An 18,522-nucleotide genomic window follows, 5' to 3' on the forward strand; every position below is an offset into this window, starting at 1 on the left:
TTATTTTGGATTTTGAAATCTCACTACCGCCAATACCAGAGTTTGAAAATAAAAGTTGAAATTTTATATTCTCATTTTGGATTTTCAAATCTCACTTTTTATTTTTTTCATGAATCTCACTACCTTAGAACTTGACACTATATACTTTTATTTTATAAAACTGGGGCATTTTATACCTACAGAATTTAAAGTGCTACTAGGACTTCAAATTTAGTTTGGCCTTTAAACGCTTGATACACTTTAAATTTTAAACGAAGGGGTTTTGAGGTTTCGAGTTTATGTGCGTGAGCATTCCCTTTAGGATTGTAAAAACATTTTTAATTAATAAGGAAAGGCCTGAGAATGACAAATTAATTAGTTATTAGTAAGAGAAAAAAAAATTATTACAATAATTAAAAAATTGTTGGATGTTTTGATAATGTTCTTCATACACGCATTAATGCTAAAGTAATCACAATTTAATAATAATTATCTACAAGCATGGCAATTATGTGATGACTTATATATTGTCTTTATTTCACGAGTCAATATTTCGAGAACACAATTTTAGTATTATTCTAGTATTAAAAGTGACTAAAAAGTCTCAGGAATTCCAAAATATGGTCCACCATACATGTTACCTTCAAACTTGAAGGAGATACTAAAGAAATTTATCCAAATTTTAATTTATGACAGAAAATTGTTCTTATATTTATCAACTAGACTTTCTTATTTATCAACTTTTAAAAACCAAAGATTTTGATTTTTTATTGGAACACCCTGTAAGAAAGTCTTAAAAAGGTCCTCTATTTAATAACCTCGCTGTAAAACAACCAAGCATTTAATCATACTTAAAAACTTAACAGTAGTAGCCTTGAAACATAGTATTCATGAATTTCGTTCATTAAAATTTACCACATAAAGTCTAACGAATTAGAGAAAGAAAAGAATAATTATCCCATGGATTCCCGCTTTATAAATTATCCTGCAACTCCCACAACTGTACTGAGTTTACTGTCTTTTTACTTGCATGTTTAGTTTACAATGGTTTACCTTATTTTGGTTTTGAAACATACAATCTATAGATTTAATTATTCAAAACACATATTCAACTACATTTAACACTTGAACACAATATAATATACAAAAATAATATAATAATAATATAATATATATAATATACCCAAGTTTAGGCGGAATTGCTAAAGAAACGATTTAAAACTTGGTCACAAACTATGATTTTCTATTCCCTACATCTTTGCAACCCAATGTCGTAGACCATGAATTTGCAAATTATCTAAGTTTACATCATCAAGTTTCAAAGATATATGGAACTCTTTATTTGTTGTGGCAAAGATTCATTAAAATCAAGTACGTCCGAAACAAAAACAACAATGGACTTGAATGTTTATTAATACATCTATTTTTAAATCTGTACTACTGTTATGGAATGCAGAATAAATACCAGCGGATTTTATTAAAAAAAAATAACACGAAGAATTCATTTATAATGTATATTGTACACAAACTAAATGCATTTGAATATAGTAGTTTATGACACTGGACAATTGTGCTACAAGGAATATGCGTTTTATCGTACCCCTGAATAATATGGAATCAGTTGAAAACATGTAGATACTCAAAGATTATTTGAGAATATTGCGATAAGGAATTTGCCTCTAAATAGTATGGGTTCAGTTGAAAACATGTAGATACTCACAGATTATTTGAGAATATTGCTTTAAAAATTCCCCGAATGTTCTAGTAAGAAAAATTGTCATTAAAAATGTCTCAGATTAAGCCTGAGAACCAGATGTTGATCTTCAAGTAGTTTGCCAGTTGAAATGGAAATTTAAATCATTTCTTTAAATTTTAATGGACTTGAACACCATTATTTGTAAAACAAAGATATGGACTACAACATGAAAGCCAATATACTAAGATTATAAGTATAAAAAAGGAGAATCAAAAAAAGTCACAATTTTAAAAATATTACAAATTTTGAAACCCGGAATAAGTAAAGAAAGTGACTAAAACAAAATTATAATTTTAATGTTTAAGCGGTCAGGTATTATCACTGCACTGAGTTTAAAGGGACTGTAAGCGTTAGTTCAAATGACCCTCCATTAAAAGAGGGCAACGTGTTGAGGTCAGACTGTACGCAACGCACACCGGAATTCGCAGCTGAATACACGTGGGTTTTGATGAGTTTACACACACATATCTCTGTTCTCATTATAAATCGGGCCTTACCCTTTGTGCGTGGAAGATCAAATGAAATAACGCTTTTTCTGTCCCTTTAAGTGGTATCTCATTGCACCGAGCTTAACAAGACAGGATAATTACAATATGCATTATTTTGCAGGGCAATCAGCGTAACCGATCAAAATTTTTAAATAGCATCATTAAATAGTATCAGAAGTTTGTGTTGATTTAAAAACAAAATTTAATATTTTATCAAATTTGATCGGTTCCGGGTTCCCGTATTTACAACCAAGACAAAGCATTACAATATAACTTTAACATATTTTATTAAATTTTGATTTTTGATTTCATACACAGAACAGATTTACCTACGAACAGTTCTTAAATAACGATTGCGATGTCTATTATTATCGTTGAATTTTTTTTAAAAATGCGTAGAACTTATCAAATCCGCTCACATGCAGAGGTTGAGATCTAGAATTATTACAGAAAAGTTTGTTAGGACGGTTTAACAGGGAAATATTTCGGGACAGGATCTAACAATTTTAAATAAGGAAAAATAATTTTTTTTTTATAAAATGCGAGATCAAAATTACGGAACACAGGATAAAGAATACAGAACAGAATTATTTAAAAAAGGAATTTTTCAGCTTTAGAAAATATTTTTGGAAATTGTCAGCAAAATGTTATGCAATCAGTTGATTACAACAAAGTGGTCGTGTCAACATTTAGATAACGGTTAGAAGAGTTTGACTTCAAATTGTCGAATCTATTTTGATATGGTAAAAATCTAGACAAGCTGAAACTTGATTGACTTATGAAAATTCACGAGAGTTTAAATTTTGTGTGGAAAAGTGGTATTTTTGTTAATGGCAAAAGACGGAATGTCTCGGCGGGGCTAGAAATCGTTTGACGACTAGTTTAAATTTGGCATCAACATAAACAAACCGGGAAGTAAGGTTTACAAATAAACTCACTAAATTGAAATATATCATTTCTATAAATACACGTTTTCCTCAAGATATCCCCAGCACAAAATAGATTTAACATTACAAACTAAATATTAGTTAAATATATAAATATACGTCTACCCTCTACATTAACATGATTAAAGGGGGGGGACCCCTTTACTCTTCACATTTTTAACAAGGGAATGGAATGATATTTACATCTAGGTACAGCGGTACGGTAACAACACTTTTGATCTGAACAATTGTAAAATCGGGACGAATTGTTCCAATTGATGGATATGTTTCAGTTCTAGCTTTATCACCAGTATGTGCAAAATACTTGTGCTCATTTTCCATCACTTCTTATTTGACAGATTTTGACAAGTCACAAAAGCATCACTTACGATTTGTTTTAAATATCAGTGTTTCAGATCCATATCATTTTGATTCGGATCCGGATCCGCGGATCCGCATCCGTGATGATGGATCCGGATCCTGACTCTGATACGGATCCGGATCCGAGGTAACTTTTGATTCTGTGAATCGGATTTTCCCTATTAAATGTTATGCAAGGTTATAATTTATAACTATAGTAATCCTAAAGTTAAAAATGTCGTCATTACTATTATATAAATGTAAACATTAAATTATTAAAGATAATTTTGAAAAATTTTCGTCATGTAAATAATACATTTACGAACCATTTTGATTTATTTATTCCATGGTTTTGGTTAATTTTTGGCGCTACCCGGATCCATATCAACGTTTCCTGATACGGATCCGGATCCGACCAAATGATACGGATCCGACCGGATCCGGATCCGAAACGCTGTTAAATATAATAATGTTTAATTAGTTATGATATATTCTTCTAAAACTTGTGTCTCCTGAAAAAGAAGATCTACTAAAATGTCATCTTCGTGTGTCAGATTCAGGTGGTACTTTAGTCACGTGATCATCATTTAATTTAGTTCATTGATTAGTTAGAAACGAGATCATTGATCTTGTTTAATGTCAAAGTACTTAACATCAGAGCAGAATTTGCTTGAAGAATAAATGTAAATTTAGAATATTTGGCAGCATCCTTTTTTACCCGGCGGTGGTCCAACCACTTCAACACTACTGGCTGCAAACTTCTTCCTGCCGCTGGATGGACTAGAAGTAGAGCCTGTATTCTCCTGAGATATTAATCTCTCTCTCCGCTCAACGTGAGGTTTCATATTGACAACAGGTTCCTTCTCCATCCCTGATGTCGAGTTGATGGATATATTTGATGATGAATTGCTTCCTGAAACCCGGTTCTGGGATCTAGTTCGCTTGAGGTCCGCCAGGGTTCCGGAGGAGGAGAAATTACTCTGTGAAACCACTCCTGGGTTAATGGTAACGGAAACATGGATGTTTATTGGTTCGGTTCCACTACTACTATTCGGCCACATTGAAGAGGATCCGGTTGGAGGTACCAGACTTGCAGTTATACTCGGAGACTGATCCTCAAGATTAGATTGTCTCCGGTCGGACCTGGAGGGACGAACCGGAGGACTTTCCAGGTCTACGCTCTTGGGTTGAGGAGAAACATGTTGAACTGGTTTATTGGACGGAGAGGAGAAGGAGGTGGGAATGTTTAACTGAACGTCTCCAACATCAACAACATCGTCCGAGTGTTGAAGTTCGTCCAGGTTGGATTCTTCTCTAGAGGGTTTCGTTACTGTTTTCATATAAATCAATCCTTCCTCAGTCACATCCTTCTTCGTAGTTTTCATCTTATCCCGGAGTGAAGTTCTACGGATTGAGTGGGTTCGGGTTGAGGAGGAACGACCACGTTTCCCCCTGGGTTCCGACAATCTCAGTCTCTGTTCTGCAAGCTCGACTAATCTATCTTTAATATCCGGATCCTCGGTAATATCAAACGGAGTTTCTCCGGACTTGGTGAGAGCACTGATATCTGCTCCGTTCTGTGCTAGTATCTCTACTGCCTCAAGATGTCCCCAGCAGGCTGCAGCATGTAGAGGCTGCCAGAGGTCTAGGTCTGTAACCTCTGTTGAACAATGATTGTCCATTAGAAACTCAAGTACAAGAAGGTATCCGTTCGCTGCTGCAATATGGAGTGGGGTTGCACCATACTCATCTCTGTAATAAATATATGCCTGGTAAAACGAAATTTTGAATGATGTGAAGTTTCTTCCATCCTTTCATCTATTGCAATGAAAGATTTTCAATTAAAAAGTTAATTTGAAATTCGTAGAAACTACTGATGCTGAGAAGCTCAATTTCTGAATGTACTTTCATTCTTTGAAAACTTGAAATATCTTTATGGCAATCTTTTACTTTATATATCATGTCTTGGTTATGCATTTAAAAGATGGAAAGACAGGAAAAATTGTATTTTTCAAATCGATCAAATAGATTATAATGCTGAGGTATATATTTTCAAGAATTACGATTATAGATTACATATTTACTAAAAAGTATAGGAATGTCCGGTAGATTGAAACATTAAGGGTTTTGTGACATTAATTCTCTCCATTAACTCTTCAGGCTTTGATAAATATAAAAGATTCTCGTTTTCTTTGAACTACTACCTAGAATCTTGGGAAAAATGTAAATTGGGACATTAAAAGGCAAGTTCTTCAATCTTGATCCTATTTCATGATTTATAAATTTCTTTATTTTCCCAAATTAAGCGATTAATACCGAAAAAAAACATACCAAGATTCTTGGGAGAAAATTATATTTAAAAGAGGAGGGGGGATGACATTTCAAGAAAATATGCACACCCGGTAATAATAAAATAGTATGAACCTGAACTCCAGGTCCCCTTCTTCCTTAGCCAGTGCTATCAGATCCTTGAGCATCTTAGTTTCAGTCTCTGCTCGTGTTAAATCAATAAGATCCTGGGTAACCCCCCTCTTCGCCATCTCGTTCTCAATAAATGAGAGAGTAGTCTCGTCCTCGCAGATATCGTAGGGCATATTTCCGTCTCCGTTTACCGCCAATAGGTTTGCACTTTTCTCTTAAAAAATAGAAAATTATATTAACGCGTAATATAATTATTAATTGTGTTTATATTTACAATTTCAGTTTTTTCTATTTAAGTGGTGTTCCAGACAAAAGGTTAATGGTTTAAATGTAGATATTAAAATTATAAAATATGTAAAAATAAGACCATAACTCAATACAAATAAAGTTGAACTTTACCAGTACTAAAAAAGTAGTATTGAAAGCTAGCTTAAAACTGACCACTTTTTCACAATACGAGGATATAATAAGTAAAATCTTTTCATCACTTTTTTTCAACACTAGAATTAAATTAAGAAATTAAATGACTAACTAAATGACTATTACTTGACTTTTCAAAGCATTTATTTTACAGATTATGTAAGTTAGACTGAAAGTGTAATTTCAAGTGACCCTTCATGCAAAGATGGCAATGTCTGATTCACTATGATACTTTTATAAGTTTTGTATAATTAAGTATGAAATAGATTTTAATGTTTATCATTTTTAAAACTGATTATTTTAAATTGTGATTTCTCTACAGTATGAGTTACGAATTTCTAAGTTGCAATATATAAAATTATCGACACTTAACATTTTCAAACCTGGAGAAATGACAATATCTTCCTCATTATTGATCAGATAACGGTTTCTAGGGTACCGTTGTAAATCAGGCATAGTCATCTTGAATTTACGCGTACAGTGTCTTTAAGCTATTGTAAAATAGAAAGATCTAAAGAATGCCCTTGCCCATCAATGAATTAAAAAAGCAGGATGTTACCGATTAAGAATTTGACAAGATGAAGATGACCGCAGGTTGCAGCGGCATGAAGAGGAGTCCACTGCTCTGAATCCGCGGCATTCACATCTGCTCCGAACTCAACCAGTACCTGTCAAAGAATTGTGGATGAAGAAAAATATAATTTTAACAAATTTGTCTACTAAAATCATGCAAAAATCATGTCAAATTATATTATTTTAACAATTTAAGATGTTTATTTTCAAAGCGGGTTGAAGAAATTTTTGAAAATCCGTCATGGTGTAGATTCTACACCACGACACTGTAGAATGAGTCAGAAAATGTATTTATCCTGTTCTGAAACAGTATATTTCCACTTAAAGGCAAATTTAATGGAATTACAGGAAACAACATCCAAATGGTGTAGAGGAATTTAAACCCGTCTTTTTGTTTTCCCAAATTCCCAGATACCAGATTTAATAAATAGCGAGAATTAGTTAAACTAAGTAGACTAAGATGAAACACTTCTCTTCAACTTGAGAAGTGGTTCAATTACATCAACGTAGTTCAACTACTCTAAATTCATCAAATTGATTCCCTGTCCTTTTAAAAAGACCTTCCCCCAACACCCGCTCCCCCCCCCCCCTTCTGTTCCAGATCAAGTTTGGGCGTGGGTGCATGTTTTATATCGTTTGTACATTTAGAGAAAGTAACAGGGAAACTTTTTCAAGAATTGACTGATATAACTAGAGGTAGAATTCTTACTTTCATCATTTCTTCACTATCATCTATACAGCACTGATGGAGAGCTGTTAATCCGTCCTCATTAGTACTATCAGGACTAACCTTGAGCTCCAGGAGCCGTCGAACCTTAACAATATCCATCCGATCTTTTAAAAGATCAAAAATAATTGGGTAAAAATTGTCACTGCTTTTTATCATTGTCTAATGGGGATTTTTTACTTATTTGTCCTTTTGTTTAACCAGGAAACAAAAAAAATTTACTGATTTAAAAATTAATTTTTCTAATCTATACCTCATCTAGATCATTCCTAGCCGCTGCTTCCAGCAACATGATGGAGGGGACGAAGGTTATCTTGTCAACCTTCTTCTCCTGCTCCGAGGACAAGCCGGCCTTCTTCTTCAAATTGTACTCCCTCTCCCTCTGTGCCCATCTTTTCAATTGCTGTCCCCTTCTCTTCCTGAGATTTAAAAAATGTATCAACTTCCGAATGTGACTTTAATATGGCTGCAGAATATAGATGTAGAAAAGAATTTTTATATGTGTCATTCTAATGCTTGTAAATTTAACTTTTCTAATGTAATATTTGAATAATAAAAAAAATTATTCGTTAACAATTATTTGAAAACTTAAATCTTAAGTAGGGCGCAGGAAATGACTTAAACTGGTAAACATTCAGGTAATTCTGGATTAAAAATTTTGATTTTAAATACAATAAATTTCTTTTGCTTTACCTTGCTAGCCGTAATCTTTCGGCTGTGGTGAGACGATCAATTGTTGCCATCTCCTCCACCAGTTCTCCATGCTCCATCCTGTATACCTTCTCCGCTCTCTCTGAAGTCTCCAATCTCTAGTCTCCAATCCTTACATATTCTCCATCCTGTAAGATTTACATATTCTATTCTTTAGGAATTCATATCTCTCCAAGCATACTCTCAGACTCCAGTCTTAATACTTACATTGTTAATCTGAAATAATAGAAACATTATTCTTATCTTTATTCGGCTGTAGCAATTATATTCGTGTTCTATTGGATTCAAATATTTACAACCAATTAATCATAACTGTATAAACTTTAGTTATGTGACTGCATATTTATAAAAGTTAAGTAACAGAATCATTATTATTCAAGTTTTAGGATTTATTCTACTGCTTTATAATTAATTATGTTAAACATAATTTGCAAATAAATAAAAAAAGCTGTAAACCCTTTCAATGTTTAGAAGGAACTTGAAATTCAGAAAATTGAAAGCTGTTCTGTTGGCAAATTCCCACATTTCAGATTGATTTGATTTGGTGCATTGGAAACAAATATTTAGAACGTACAACTCCTAAGGAAGTTTCCTTTATTTAACTTTTGTCTAAATCTCAGGGAAACCTTGAAGGACGATAATTCTGAGACATGACTCAACTTTGGTCGTGTGGCTAGGAACTTTAAAAATGACAAAATCTAGTATTAATTTAGTATTATATTTAAAAAAAGTCCGGCTGAATAACCAGAAACTGGAATGGACTTGATCCTCCATTCCACTACAGGAGTCTAATGTCATCCCTACCCCATGTTATCAAACATGACGAGGACAACAATTCCCAATTTTAAACTTTTTTAAAATAAAAATTATAATAGTAGTTCATTTTATATAAAATCTATTGACCGTTCTCAAGACAATGTCAGGTTTTCCTTTTTCGAACATATCCTGAATTTGAAACATTGTCGCGTTTTCGAGAAAAAAAAACACTTTCCCGCTTTTGAGTATAATCCCCAATTCAAAAAAATCTAACTTTCATAAATTGCAAAATATATATACTCTTGAAAAAGATAACTTTGCAGATTTGGCCCATTTCTAACAGTCAGTGATAGAAATGGGCCAAGTGTTAGTTTTGGAACTAAAATCCCCTGGATTTGGAACGCACAAGACCCGTATCCCCACTGTTCGATTATCCATAAACTCCCTGGGGTCATGTGATGTCCCATACAAAATTTGTTCCCGATCGATTCAGCCGTTTTGGCGTGTGACCCTTGAAAATAACTAGAAAATCTACCCCATGGACAAATTCCAGTCTGTACACGCATCTAACCTCATGGTGGTTTATCGATCCCTTTTGGTTTTAAACAACTTTTTTTCTAAAACCAACAAAAATATGGATATTCATCAACATGTTAAAGTGTAACAGAAGTGGAGAGTGAACAGTGAACACACATATAGCTCACATGTGGAGGTAACTTTGCTGATTTTCGGCTCAATCTTAAAAATCGTATGCTTGGACGGACATACGAGCTCTATGTATAAAAGGCGTTCTCTATGAGATTACCGAAAGTTCCAGATTTAGGCATGCTGACAAGCCGTGGCACTTGTAGCTTAATGCAAGGTTTTCAAGATTGTTTTAAAAGTTAAAATGGTATATTGAAATTTAAAGAGATAAAAATTGTATCGTTCCAAAAATTGTCAAATGTTTATCTAAATTTAAGACATTCGTTTACACAAAATAAACCTATTCCGTTATCGTGTGGGCGGTTTCATACAATTCACAACAATGAATGATATGAATTATAAACAGACAGAATGAGATAGATAGATAGAGAGCAATACTTTCTATCAGTCGGCAGTTCATGCAGAGCTCAGTTCTCTCTTAATTAAACAAATCAAAGATAAGAATGATTATTCGGAAATGGTGCAGGAATCAATAAATAAAAATTTAGTTTACAAAAAAATATTATTGACTTGTAATCTAACATAAACTTCAGAAAATCTCCTCTCCAATTTCTAAGTTGTTTGTGAGATTTGTAAAAATACTTTTAAAATTGCAACTTTTGAGTTCGTCTTGGTAGAAGACGACTTTTTCAATCAATGAATGCGACCAAAAAAATTAAATTCGAATTTATCATATTATAAATATGTTGGAAAAGCTTATTTAAGTTTTTACTCAATTTTGTTGGAATTTACAGGGTGTCCCACGAAACATGACAGTATGCAGGACGACTTAAATGTCGTCTTGATTTTTGATATAATTTGCTGTGTTTATTTGTCAAACTAATTTTAGAAGTAAATTTTTAGAGATAATAATCACAAAATTTCTCTTGTCCTGCCATTTCCAAAATGTGGTCTGCCTTTTTTGTGCTTTCAATATTGCCCGAGATATGAAGAATTTCGTTCAGATTTCAACAATTTTGCTTTTATTTAACAAAATTGAAGATTATTATCTCTAGAAATTTACTTCTAAAATTAGGTTGACAAATAAACACAGCAATTATTATATAAAAATTAAGACGACATTCAAGTCCTCTTGCATACTGTCATGTTTCGTGGGACACCCTGTACCTAAAAATTGTCTCATTGTAGGATGATAAAGTTACTGGCATCCTACGTAGGGAGACTTTCAGCAGTTACTTAATCATGTACTGCACCCTAAAAAAGGGTGATCAAGTAACTTTATCGACCTGCTTTTAAATAATTTGAGTAAAACAGAATAAAACTATATATATGTTGTTGAACTGGGTATCATGCTTGCGAACAAGTTTTTGCTGTGATTTTTAATTTTTCTTGTTTGTTTTCGATCAAAATAAAAATCCCGGCAAAAACTTTTTCGCACTAAATAATACCCATTACAATGACAAAAATAAATAATCATGCATTTTTTTCCAGTGCAATATTTTGCTACAAAACAGGTATTTTACAGTTTTTGATTGATTAAAGTTGCATCTTCCCGCACAGCTGATTAAACCTTTCCAAGCCGCTAACAGGAAAATTCAATGTAGTAGTTTTCAAACTTGTGAATTATTAATTATTAACTGTTGATTAGAAATGAAAATGACAATGGTTTGATAATTCAAGTAAAGCGATATGGGTAATTTGCTAAAGAACGATTTTTGGACCATATATATATATATATATATGTGTGTGTGTGTGTGTTGAACTAGTGGTCATGTCAAATCATTGAATTGAATCTAGATCATAAATAAACAAGCTTTTAACATAAATATTTGTTTTTCAGAATAAACCAGTAGAAAATGGCTGATTCTGGTTCCAGTCGAGCTAATGAACCAACGGAGAAAGCAAAGAAAGAAAAACATCCTCCAAAAATGTCCAAGGTATTAAATCAATCTAGGAAAACCCATTTCAATTATCCAAAGTTTTCCGTCTGTGTATCTTTCAACCTACGCAAATCCGCTATTCTCCACTAATAACATACGCCAAATCCGCTAAACTACACATCTGACCTACTAGCACGTGGTTTTACAGCTACTAGATGAGCTTGTGCCCGCAGCCCCCAGCCTGTCCTAGCCGCGGCGCTCGACCCGTAAATTGTCTCAACATAACCTAACCATCAAATAATACAAAAATAAACAGTTAGCGTAGGCCCGATATTGCAGTAGGTCGGAAAGTTAGTACGTCAGAAGTTCAGTAGGGGGGATGTTGCGTATAGACGATCTAACATCAACCTTTTTAAGTAACTAGAAATTCAAAGCGCTTCGCGCCCTTCTTTCTAGGCTTTTAAGGCGCTTCGCGCCCATCTTCTATTTAAATTGTGAACATGTTCTTTTTGTTTACATTTTTAAAACAAAGGAAAAAATTTTGTGGATTTTTAAAAGAAAAATTCGAGGATTTTCAAGAATTTAAATTTTTTTACAAAATTAAAAACCTTTAAAACACTTTTTTTAATTTTTATCATTCATAAACCTTCCCTGTGGTCACGTGATGTCCCACAAAAAATTTGGGCCCGATCGGTTCAGCCGTTTTGACGTTTATTGGATATACAAACACACAGACAGATAAACAGACAAGCCAATTTACTTATTGAAGGAGTAGTTTACCGCTAGAGAATAAAACAATTTCAGAAATTCTAAGATATGCCACAAATAGAATTTAAGTACAAAAATTATGCCGCAAATATTTTTTTTAAACATGAAATATGCCACAACTAGTAATTTACAGCATAAAATATTACAAATATTATTTTAGACCTAAAATAAGCCAAAAAAAAGTATTTTATAACATAAAATATTCCTTAAATAGGATCTTAGACCATTAAATATGCTGCAAATAGTATTTTAGACAATAAAATATGCCTCAAATAGTATTTTAGTCAACAAAATAAGCCACTAATAATATCTTGGAACATAAAATATGTCACAAATAGTGTTTTAGAACATAAAATATGCCACAATTAGTACCCTATTCCTTCCATAAAATCTGCCACAAACAGTATTTTAGGCAGTTAAATCTGCCACATAGTATTTCAGGCAGTTAAATATGCCACAAAAAGTATTTTAGACAAAAAAATATACCTTAAATAGTTTTTTAGAACATTAAATATGCCACAAATAGTATCCTAGTACACCAAAATCTGTCACAAAGTGAAGTTCTTCACCTGCCCTGAATCTCCAGACAAGGGTGTACACAGGGGGGGGCAAGGGGGCATGCCCCCCCCCAGAACTCAGAGCTATCACACTTTTAAAATCTGAAACTGTACAGTAAAGAACTTTTTAAAAAAAATTGCTGTTCTTTTCTGCTAGTTTTGAATGAAGGAGAGATAAAGTAGTACTTGTAAGGTAAATGGACTATATGTGTACCTTTAAAGTATCCAAGAAGCCAAATGTTCTGAATTTACAGTTTAAATTTTGCCACACACACCCCCTCCCCTCCCTAGGAGCTCCTAAGGGGGGGGGGTCAAAAATGAATTTTTCACTTCATTTTGCCCTCCCAGAATTCATTTCTGTGTACGCCCTTAACCTCTAATCCTTCTAATATAGATTCAAATAAATTCCTATTATGCCCCTAACTGGGGTCCAGAGATTTAACAACAAATAAATAAAATTTCAGGCCATCAGTACTTCTGCTAAACGGATTCAGAAGGAGCTGGGAGAAATAACACTAGATCCACCTCCTAATTGCAGGTTAATACACCCTAGAGATTCTTCTGCTAGGGAAAGGTTGCGAATATATTACTCTTGTTTTCAAAGCTAACGCCTTTGTTACGTTTGGAAGTTTCCACTGTTATGAGTTACAGTTTTTATTTTCAAACACAAAATACAAATAATAATATATGATGGTTCAGCTAAAAGCAAAATAAAATTTAATATTGGCAAAATAAAGAATGCATTCATTAAACAATAGCAATGTATGCTTGTTGACTCTGGTAGATTTTGACAAATTTGACCATTAGCAAAGGGTGTGAACTCATTCTTGATGACTGTAGTAGACTTGGGTATTAATTTACAATCCTGATTTAGTGCTGGTCCCAAGGGAGATAACCTGTATGAGTGGGTGTCAACTATCCTTGGACCTCCTGGATCCGCCTACGAGGGCGGAGCATTCTTTCTGGATATTCATTTCAATCCAGAGTACCCGTTCAAACCACCGAAGGTATTGTATCCCGTTCACCATTAATAATTTAGTTAGTGGTAAGTAAATAAGAAATCAGATTTGAAACTTAACGTAACAAAATGGTGATTTTACGGGCCTGTCCTAGAGAACGATTTTTGGACCCACCCCCCATCCCCATCTTATCAATTTTGTCCATGACCACTTGTTTTTCAGCAAAATTATTATTATTTATTATTTTAGGATTAGGTTAGGTTAAGACAACTGCCGAGCGCTGCGGCTAGGACAGGCTAGTTGGCCGCGGCTAGGGGACCGGGCGCTGCGGCCACATGACCAATGATATTCATGTGATACACACGATAACAATGTATACAAAATTGATAGGAGGGAGGGGGGGGTCCAAAAATCGTTCTCTGGGAAATTGCCGATTTTACTATACACGAGACTGTCCACTATATAGTCCCCTTTTTTGAAAGTTAACTTGCAAAGAAGAAGACAAGACTGGGACAGGGCCACATAATTTCAGAAAATGCAAGCTTTTGTTGTTTTTCTGCCTTGAAAAGTTTAAAATTCTTTGAATAACTTTCCTTATCTGTGCTACATGAATCTGCAAATTAGATAGGATAAGAAAAAGGGTACTCAAGAATTTTAAATGACAAGAACTAAAGAAAAATGCTTTGGAATGTTTGAATGAAAATACTAGCTTATTGTTAACACAGAAAGTAAGGCAAAAAAGGGCAATATATCATAAAAACATTTTATTTTATTTCAGGTGACTTTCAAGACTCGAATATATCATTGTAACATCAATTCACAGGCAGGGATCCATATACTAATTTTAATGGGATCGAACTTTAAAGGACATTTTGGCCTGGGACGGAAAATACACTATCTGTGCAATTGTGAACTTTCTCAAGTTTTACAACACCTGAGAAATATGTACTGCATTTGGGGTAAAAAGTAAATGTTAGTAATCAATATAAGAAATAAATTATTATATATTTAGAAAAATAAACACTCCCTAGTATTATACATTCTGCAGTATGGATTTGTTTTACACCTTGACTTAGTAATTTCATTTGTTTACAACAACAACTTGGTGAAGTTCTGCCCCACATATCAATCAATCAACATTTTGGATCGTATTGAATGAAATTATATGGACCACTGCTCCCAGGGTGTAATCTGTCTGGATATTCTGAAGGATAATTGGAGTCCTGCTCTAACTATATCCAAGGTTCTTCTCAGTATTTGTTCTCTGCTCACAGATGCTAACCCAGCAGATCCTCTAGTTGGGAGTATTGCAAACCAGGTAACAGTTATAACTTCAAAGCATTTTAAATAGGAATGTTCTTGAAAATGAACAACAGGTATAGGACATTATTTTTTACTTTTATGCAATGTTATAATCAAAAAATATAAAAACCAATAAAAAAATGCTGAAAGTTCTGTTGATTCAAATATCTTTTTGTCATAATATCATCTTCCATATGTTAAATCAATGAAATCGGCGAAAATTTTTGGTTTGGTTGGAATTAAGATTTTACACTTTTTTTTGTTATATGATAAAGGTGAAATAAGAACTTTTTTAATGAAGGATAAAAAAAATAGTCCATAAGTTCAAGTATAAACTTTATTTAACACGGCCGAATTTCTGCATTTTCTGGAAAACAGTATAAGAAACACATCATGAAATTGAGAGTTTGATTCATCTCATACATACACGGGTCATGTAAATTTTTCTAAAGCACTGACTTCGGAGGATTCTCAGCGTTTCCCTAGTAGTAACAAATCTTGTACAATGAAGTTTTTTGTTTTAGTTTCTAAGCAACCGTGAGGAGCACGATAGGATAGCTAGACTCTGGACTAAACGATATGCAACATAGATCCCATGAACCAGAGGATGGGGGNACTTGAGGACTCTATAGAATGAGTGAAGAAAGTAGGTGGATATGAACCACAACAATTTCCTCGTAAGCTAAATATTTGAATCAACATTTTTTTTCATTTTTCTTTTAGCTTTCATTATTTTAAGACTTCTAAATTGCGTTTTTAATAATCCGGCAATGTTGTGTTGAAGAAATTTTAAGCTTTTTAAAAAGGATAAAACCAATTTTTGCTAAGATTCAAATTCTCCTCTGTCCGAATAAAAACCTGCTCGGTTGACAATTTACCTGTAGTTATAAATAAACACTAATTTGGCAGATTACAACAAAGTTCAGCCAGCAACTAAACATGTAATTTTTGTCTTTAATTTAATTTAAAAGTTAGTTACAGTCGTCATGTTCTGCGTAACAAATATTGTGTAGCTGACGAAGGTCGGACGACACAAATTTCCAAGTATGGTATGGAGTTTAAAAAGTTGTTAGTGGCTCATGGTCGCCTGGCGCCTACTCTCCTCGCTCGGGGAGAATTATTTTTTATTTTATTAACATGCTGTTGAGTTGATGTAGTTGACAATCTCGTGGTCAATTAACTTAATTGTAATCTCAAGGATTTAGATCAGGGGCGTATTCAGGAGTTTGGTCTGGTGAGAGGATTAACTTATTTTAACTTCCAGCGGGGGGGGGGGTATTAGTGTCCAAAATTTTCCCTGGAAATAATTGACGCCATTTCCTTGCGGGGGCTCAGCCCAGGGGCGTATTCAGGAGTTTGGTCTGGTGAGAGGATTAACTTATTTTAACTTCCAGCGGGGGGGGGGGTATTAGTGTCCAAAATTTTCCCTGGAAATAATTGACGCCATTTCCTTGCGGGGTTTCAGCAAAATTATTATTATTTATTATTTTAGGATTAGGTTAGGTTAAGACAACTGCCGAGCGCTGCGGCTAGGACAGGCTAGTTGGCCGCGGCACCCCCCTGAATCAGTGAAATCTATCGATTTCAGGGGATTTTCAGACCTCAACGGGTTCTGAGCCCCCCCTGGAAAGATAACAAAATTTAAGCCTTCCCTGGACAAATTCCTGAATACGCCCCTGGCCCAGTCCCATTGTCATCCTTTCCATATACGCCCCTGATTTCAACAAAGAAAAGCCTCTTTAAAGGTCTGTGAAAATATTTTTTTTGAAATGCAAGCAATCGAATTTTCTGAAATTCCAAAATTAATATACTGCTAAAGGCCCAGAATATGAAGCCATAAAGCCTTGCAGGAGAGTGGGGGAAGGTGGCCTTGTCCCCCTTCTTCCATGCCACATTAAGATTTGAATGCACCAAATTTACCATCTAAAAAAAGTATTAATTGACGAGAAAAATGTTGAGGCATAGATGACCGAATGGTTGTGGCTCATGGCTGCCGGAAGACAAAAGAGCTAATATGTGGCATGGAAGGTAAAAGTTGTGGATCATGGCCGCCTGTATTCCCCCGCTCTTTAGGGTTGACTATTAATTCTACTAAATTTTAATACCAAATTTGAAAATGTGATTAAATATTGTTGCAGGGTTCTTTATATTTCATATAATCGTAATAAATTAATGCTACCTGTTAAACTGTATTCCACAATACACATGAATATATAGTATATACTTTAGAAATTTGGAAACTTTGAAGTTATCCTGTCTCCCCCATCCCCCTTCTCTCATACATTTCATTGCTTAATTAGAATATATCTTGCTCCCGCCCCGGTTCATGTACACCGACATATACTATGTCCAAGGTTCTTCTCAGTATTTGTTCTCTGCTCACAGATGCTAACCCAGCAGATTTTTGTTTACATTTTTAAAACAAAGGAAAAAATTTTGTGGATTTTTAAAAGAAAAATTCGAGGATTTTCAAGAATTTAAATTTTTTTACAAAATATTTTTTCATTTAACGTTTTTTATATACTTCCTTACGTTGCACCGACTAAATTTACACACCTTCCTTCCTCCCAGTGCTTAGGATCCATTCAATTTTGATGCGGATCCGGATCCTGGATCCGCACTGGAAAAAAATGGATCCGGATCCAAATCCGGATCCGGATCCAGGTCATTTCTTTAAGATTTACTGAAATTAAAAAAAAAGAAAAAAAAATTCTAATTTTTGGTTTTATTTTTTTCGCTTATTTTTATCCTAAAACTTGATGAACCCTTCAGAAATGAAGAAATTTTTATAATCTTTTTTTCAAAAGTTCAGATTTGGGGTTTTGGCGTAAAAAGATTTTTTTCTTCAGTTTTTGGTTGATATTTTACCCCTTGGATCCGTATATTTTTGTGGATCCGGATAGGGATCCAGGAAGCCAAAATCTTGCGGATCCGGATCCTAAGCACTGCTGTTTCTCCCCTCACAGATTAATAAACATTGTAAAATTATACTCTGGATCCAAACTTGTATTACTATTTCTACTGTTGTAAAATGATTGTAAAATAAACAGAAATAAATTTATTCAGATATCGGAGGAAAATCTGGGGCCCTGATTTATAGGGTAACCCAAAATAGATTGGATTTCGGCGATCACACTCAAACTCTATTGAAACTCCGACCTATACGAAAATGCCGCAAGCGATCCCTGTGTTCTGTAATTTATGATTCGATTCGATATGAAGGTTTAATTTGATCTCTTGCATTGAAATAGTAAATAGGTAAATTCTGCTAAGTTGTCTTTGAAGTAAAATTGT

The 18,522-nt window shown here is 34.0% G+C and overlaps 2 protein-coding genes and 2 long non-coding RNA genes across 4 annotated transcripts; 3 read left to right on the forward strand and 1 right to left on the reverse strand.

Annotated features, from left to right (window-relative positions):
- Positions 1–1,374: 1,374 nt before the first annotated feature.
- Positions 1,375–8,594, reverse strand: LOC111694776 (protein phosphatase 1 regulatory subunit 16A). Its single transcript, XM_023463791.1, has 8 exons — positions 8,344–8,594; positions 7,904–8,069; positions 7,633–7,737; positions 6,910–7,018; positions 5,934–6,144; positions 3,963–5,261; positions 3,354–3,533; positions 1,375–2,937 (listed from the first exon to the last, which is right to left on the reverse strand). The coding sequence occupies exons 1-6, from the start codon at positions 8,418–8,420 to the stop codon at positions 4,199–4,201; spliced, it is 1,731 nt and encodes a 576-aa protein (XP_023319559.1). The 5' UTR covers positions 8,421–8,594; the 3' UTR covers positions 1,375–2,937; positions 3,354–3,533; positions 3,963–4,198.
- Positions 8,595–11,605: 3,011 nt separating this feature from the next.
- LOC111694759 (ubiquitin-conjugating enzyme E2-24 kDa) lies at positions 11,606–15,842 on the forward strand. Its single transcript, XM_023463763.1, has 6 exons — positions 11,606–11,699; positions 13,432–13,505; positions 13,842–13,974; positions 14,705–14,749; positions 15,110–15,244; positions 15,753–15,842. Exons 1-6 carry the CDS (start codon positions 11,619–11,621, stop codon positions 15,816–15,818), a joined length of 534 nt encoding a protein of 177 aa, XP_023319531.1. The 5' UTR covers positions 11,606–11,618; the 3' UTR covers positions 15,819–15,842.
- A 9-nt stretch (positions 15,843–15,851) lies between these two features.
- LOC111694760 (uncharacterized) lies at positions 15,852–17,415 on the forward strand. The gene is made up of 2 exons (XR_002763709.1): positions 15,852–16,457; positions 16,914–17,415. It is a non-coding gene; the product is annotated as an uncharacterized LOC111694760 (long non-coding RNA).
- Positions 17,416–17,725: 310 nt separating this feature from the next.
- LOC111694761 (uncharacterized) lies at positions 17,726–18,297 on the forward strand. Its single transcript, XR_002763710.1, has 2 exons — positions 17,726–17,798; positions 18,172–18,297. It is a non-coding gene; the product is annotated as an uncharacterized LOC111694761 (long non-coding RNA).
- Positions 18,298–18,522: the final 225 nt, after the last annotated feature.

The sequence above is a fragment of the Eurytemora carolleeae genome, unplaced genomic scaffold (genome assembly GCF_000591075.1).
Source record: "Eurytemora carolleeae unplaced genomic scaffold, Eaff_2.0 scaffold9, whole genome shotgun sequence".
Classification (NCBI taxonomy): Eukaryota; Metazoa; Arthropoda; class Copepoda; order Calanoida; family Temoridae; genus Eurytemora; species Eurytemora carolleeae.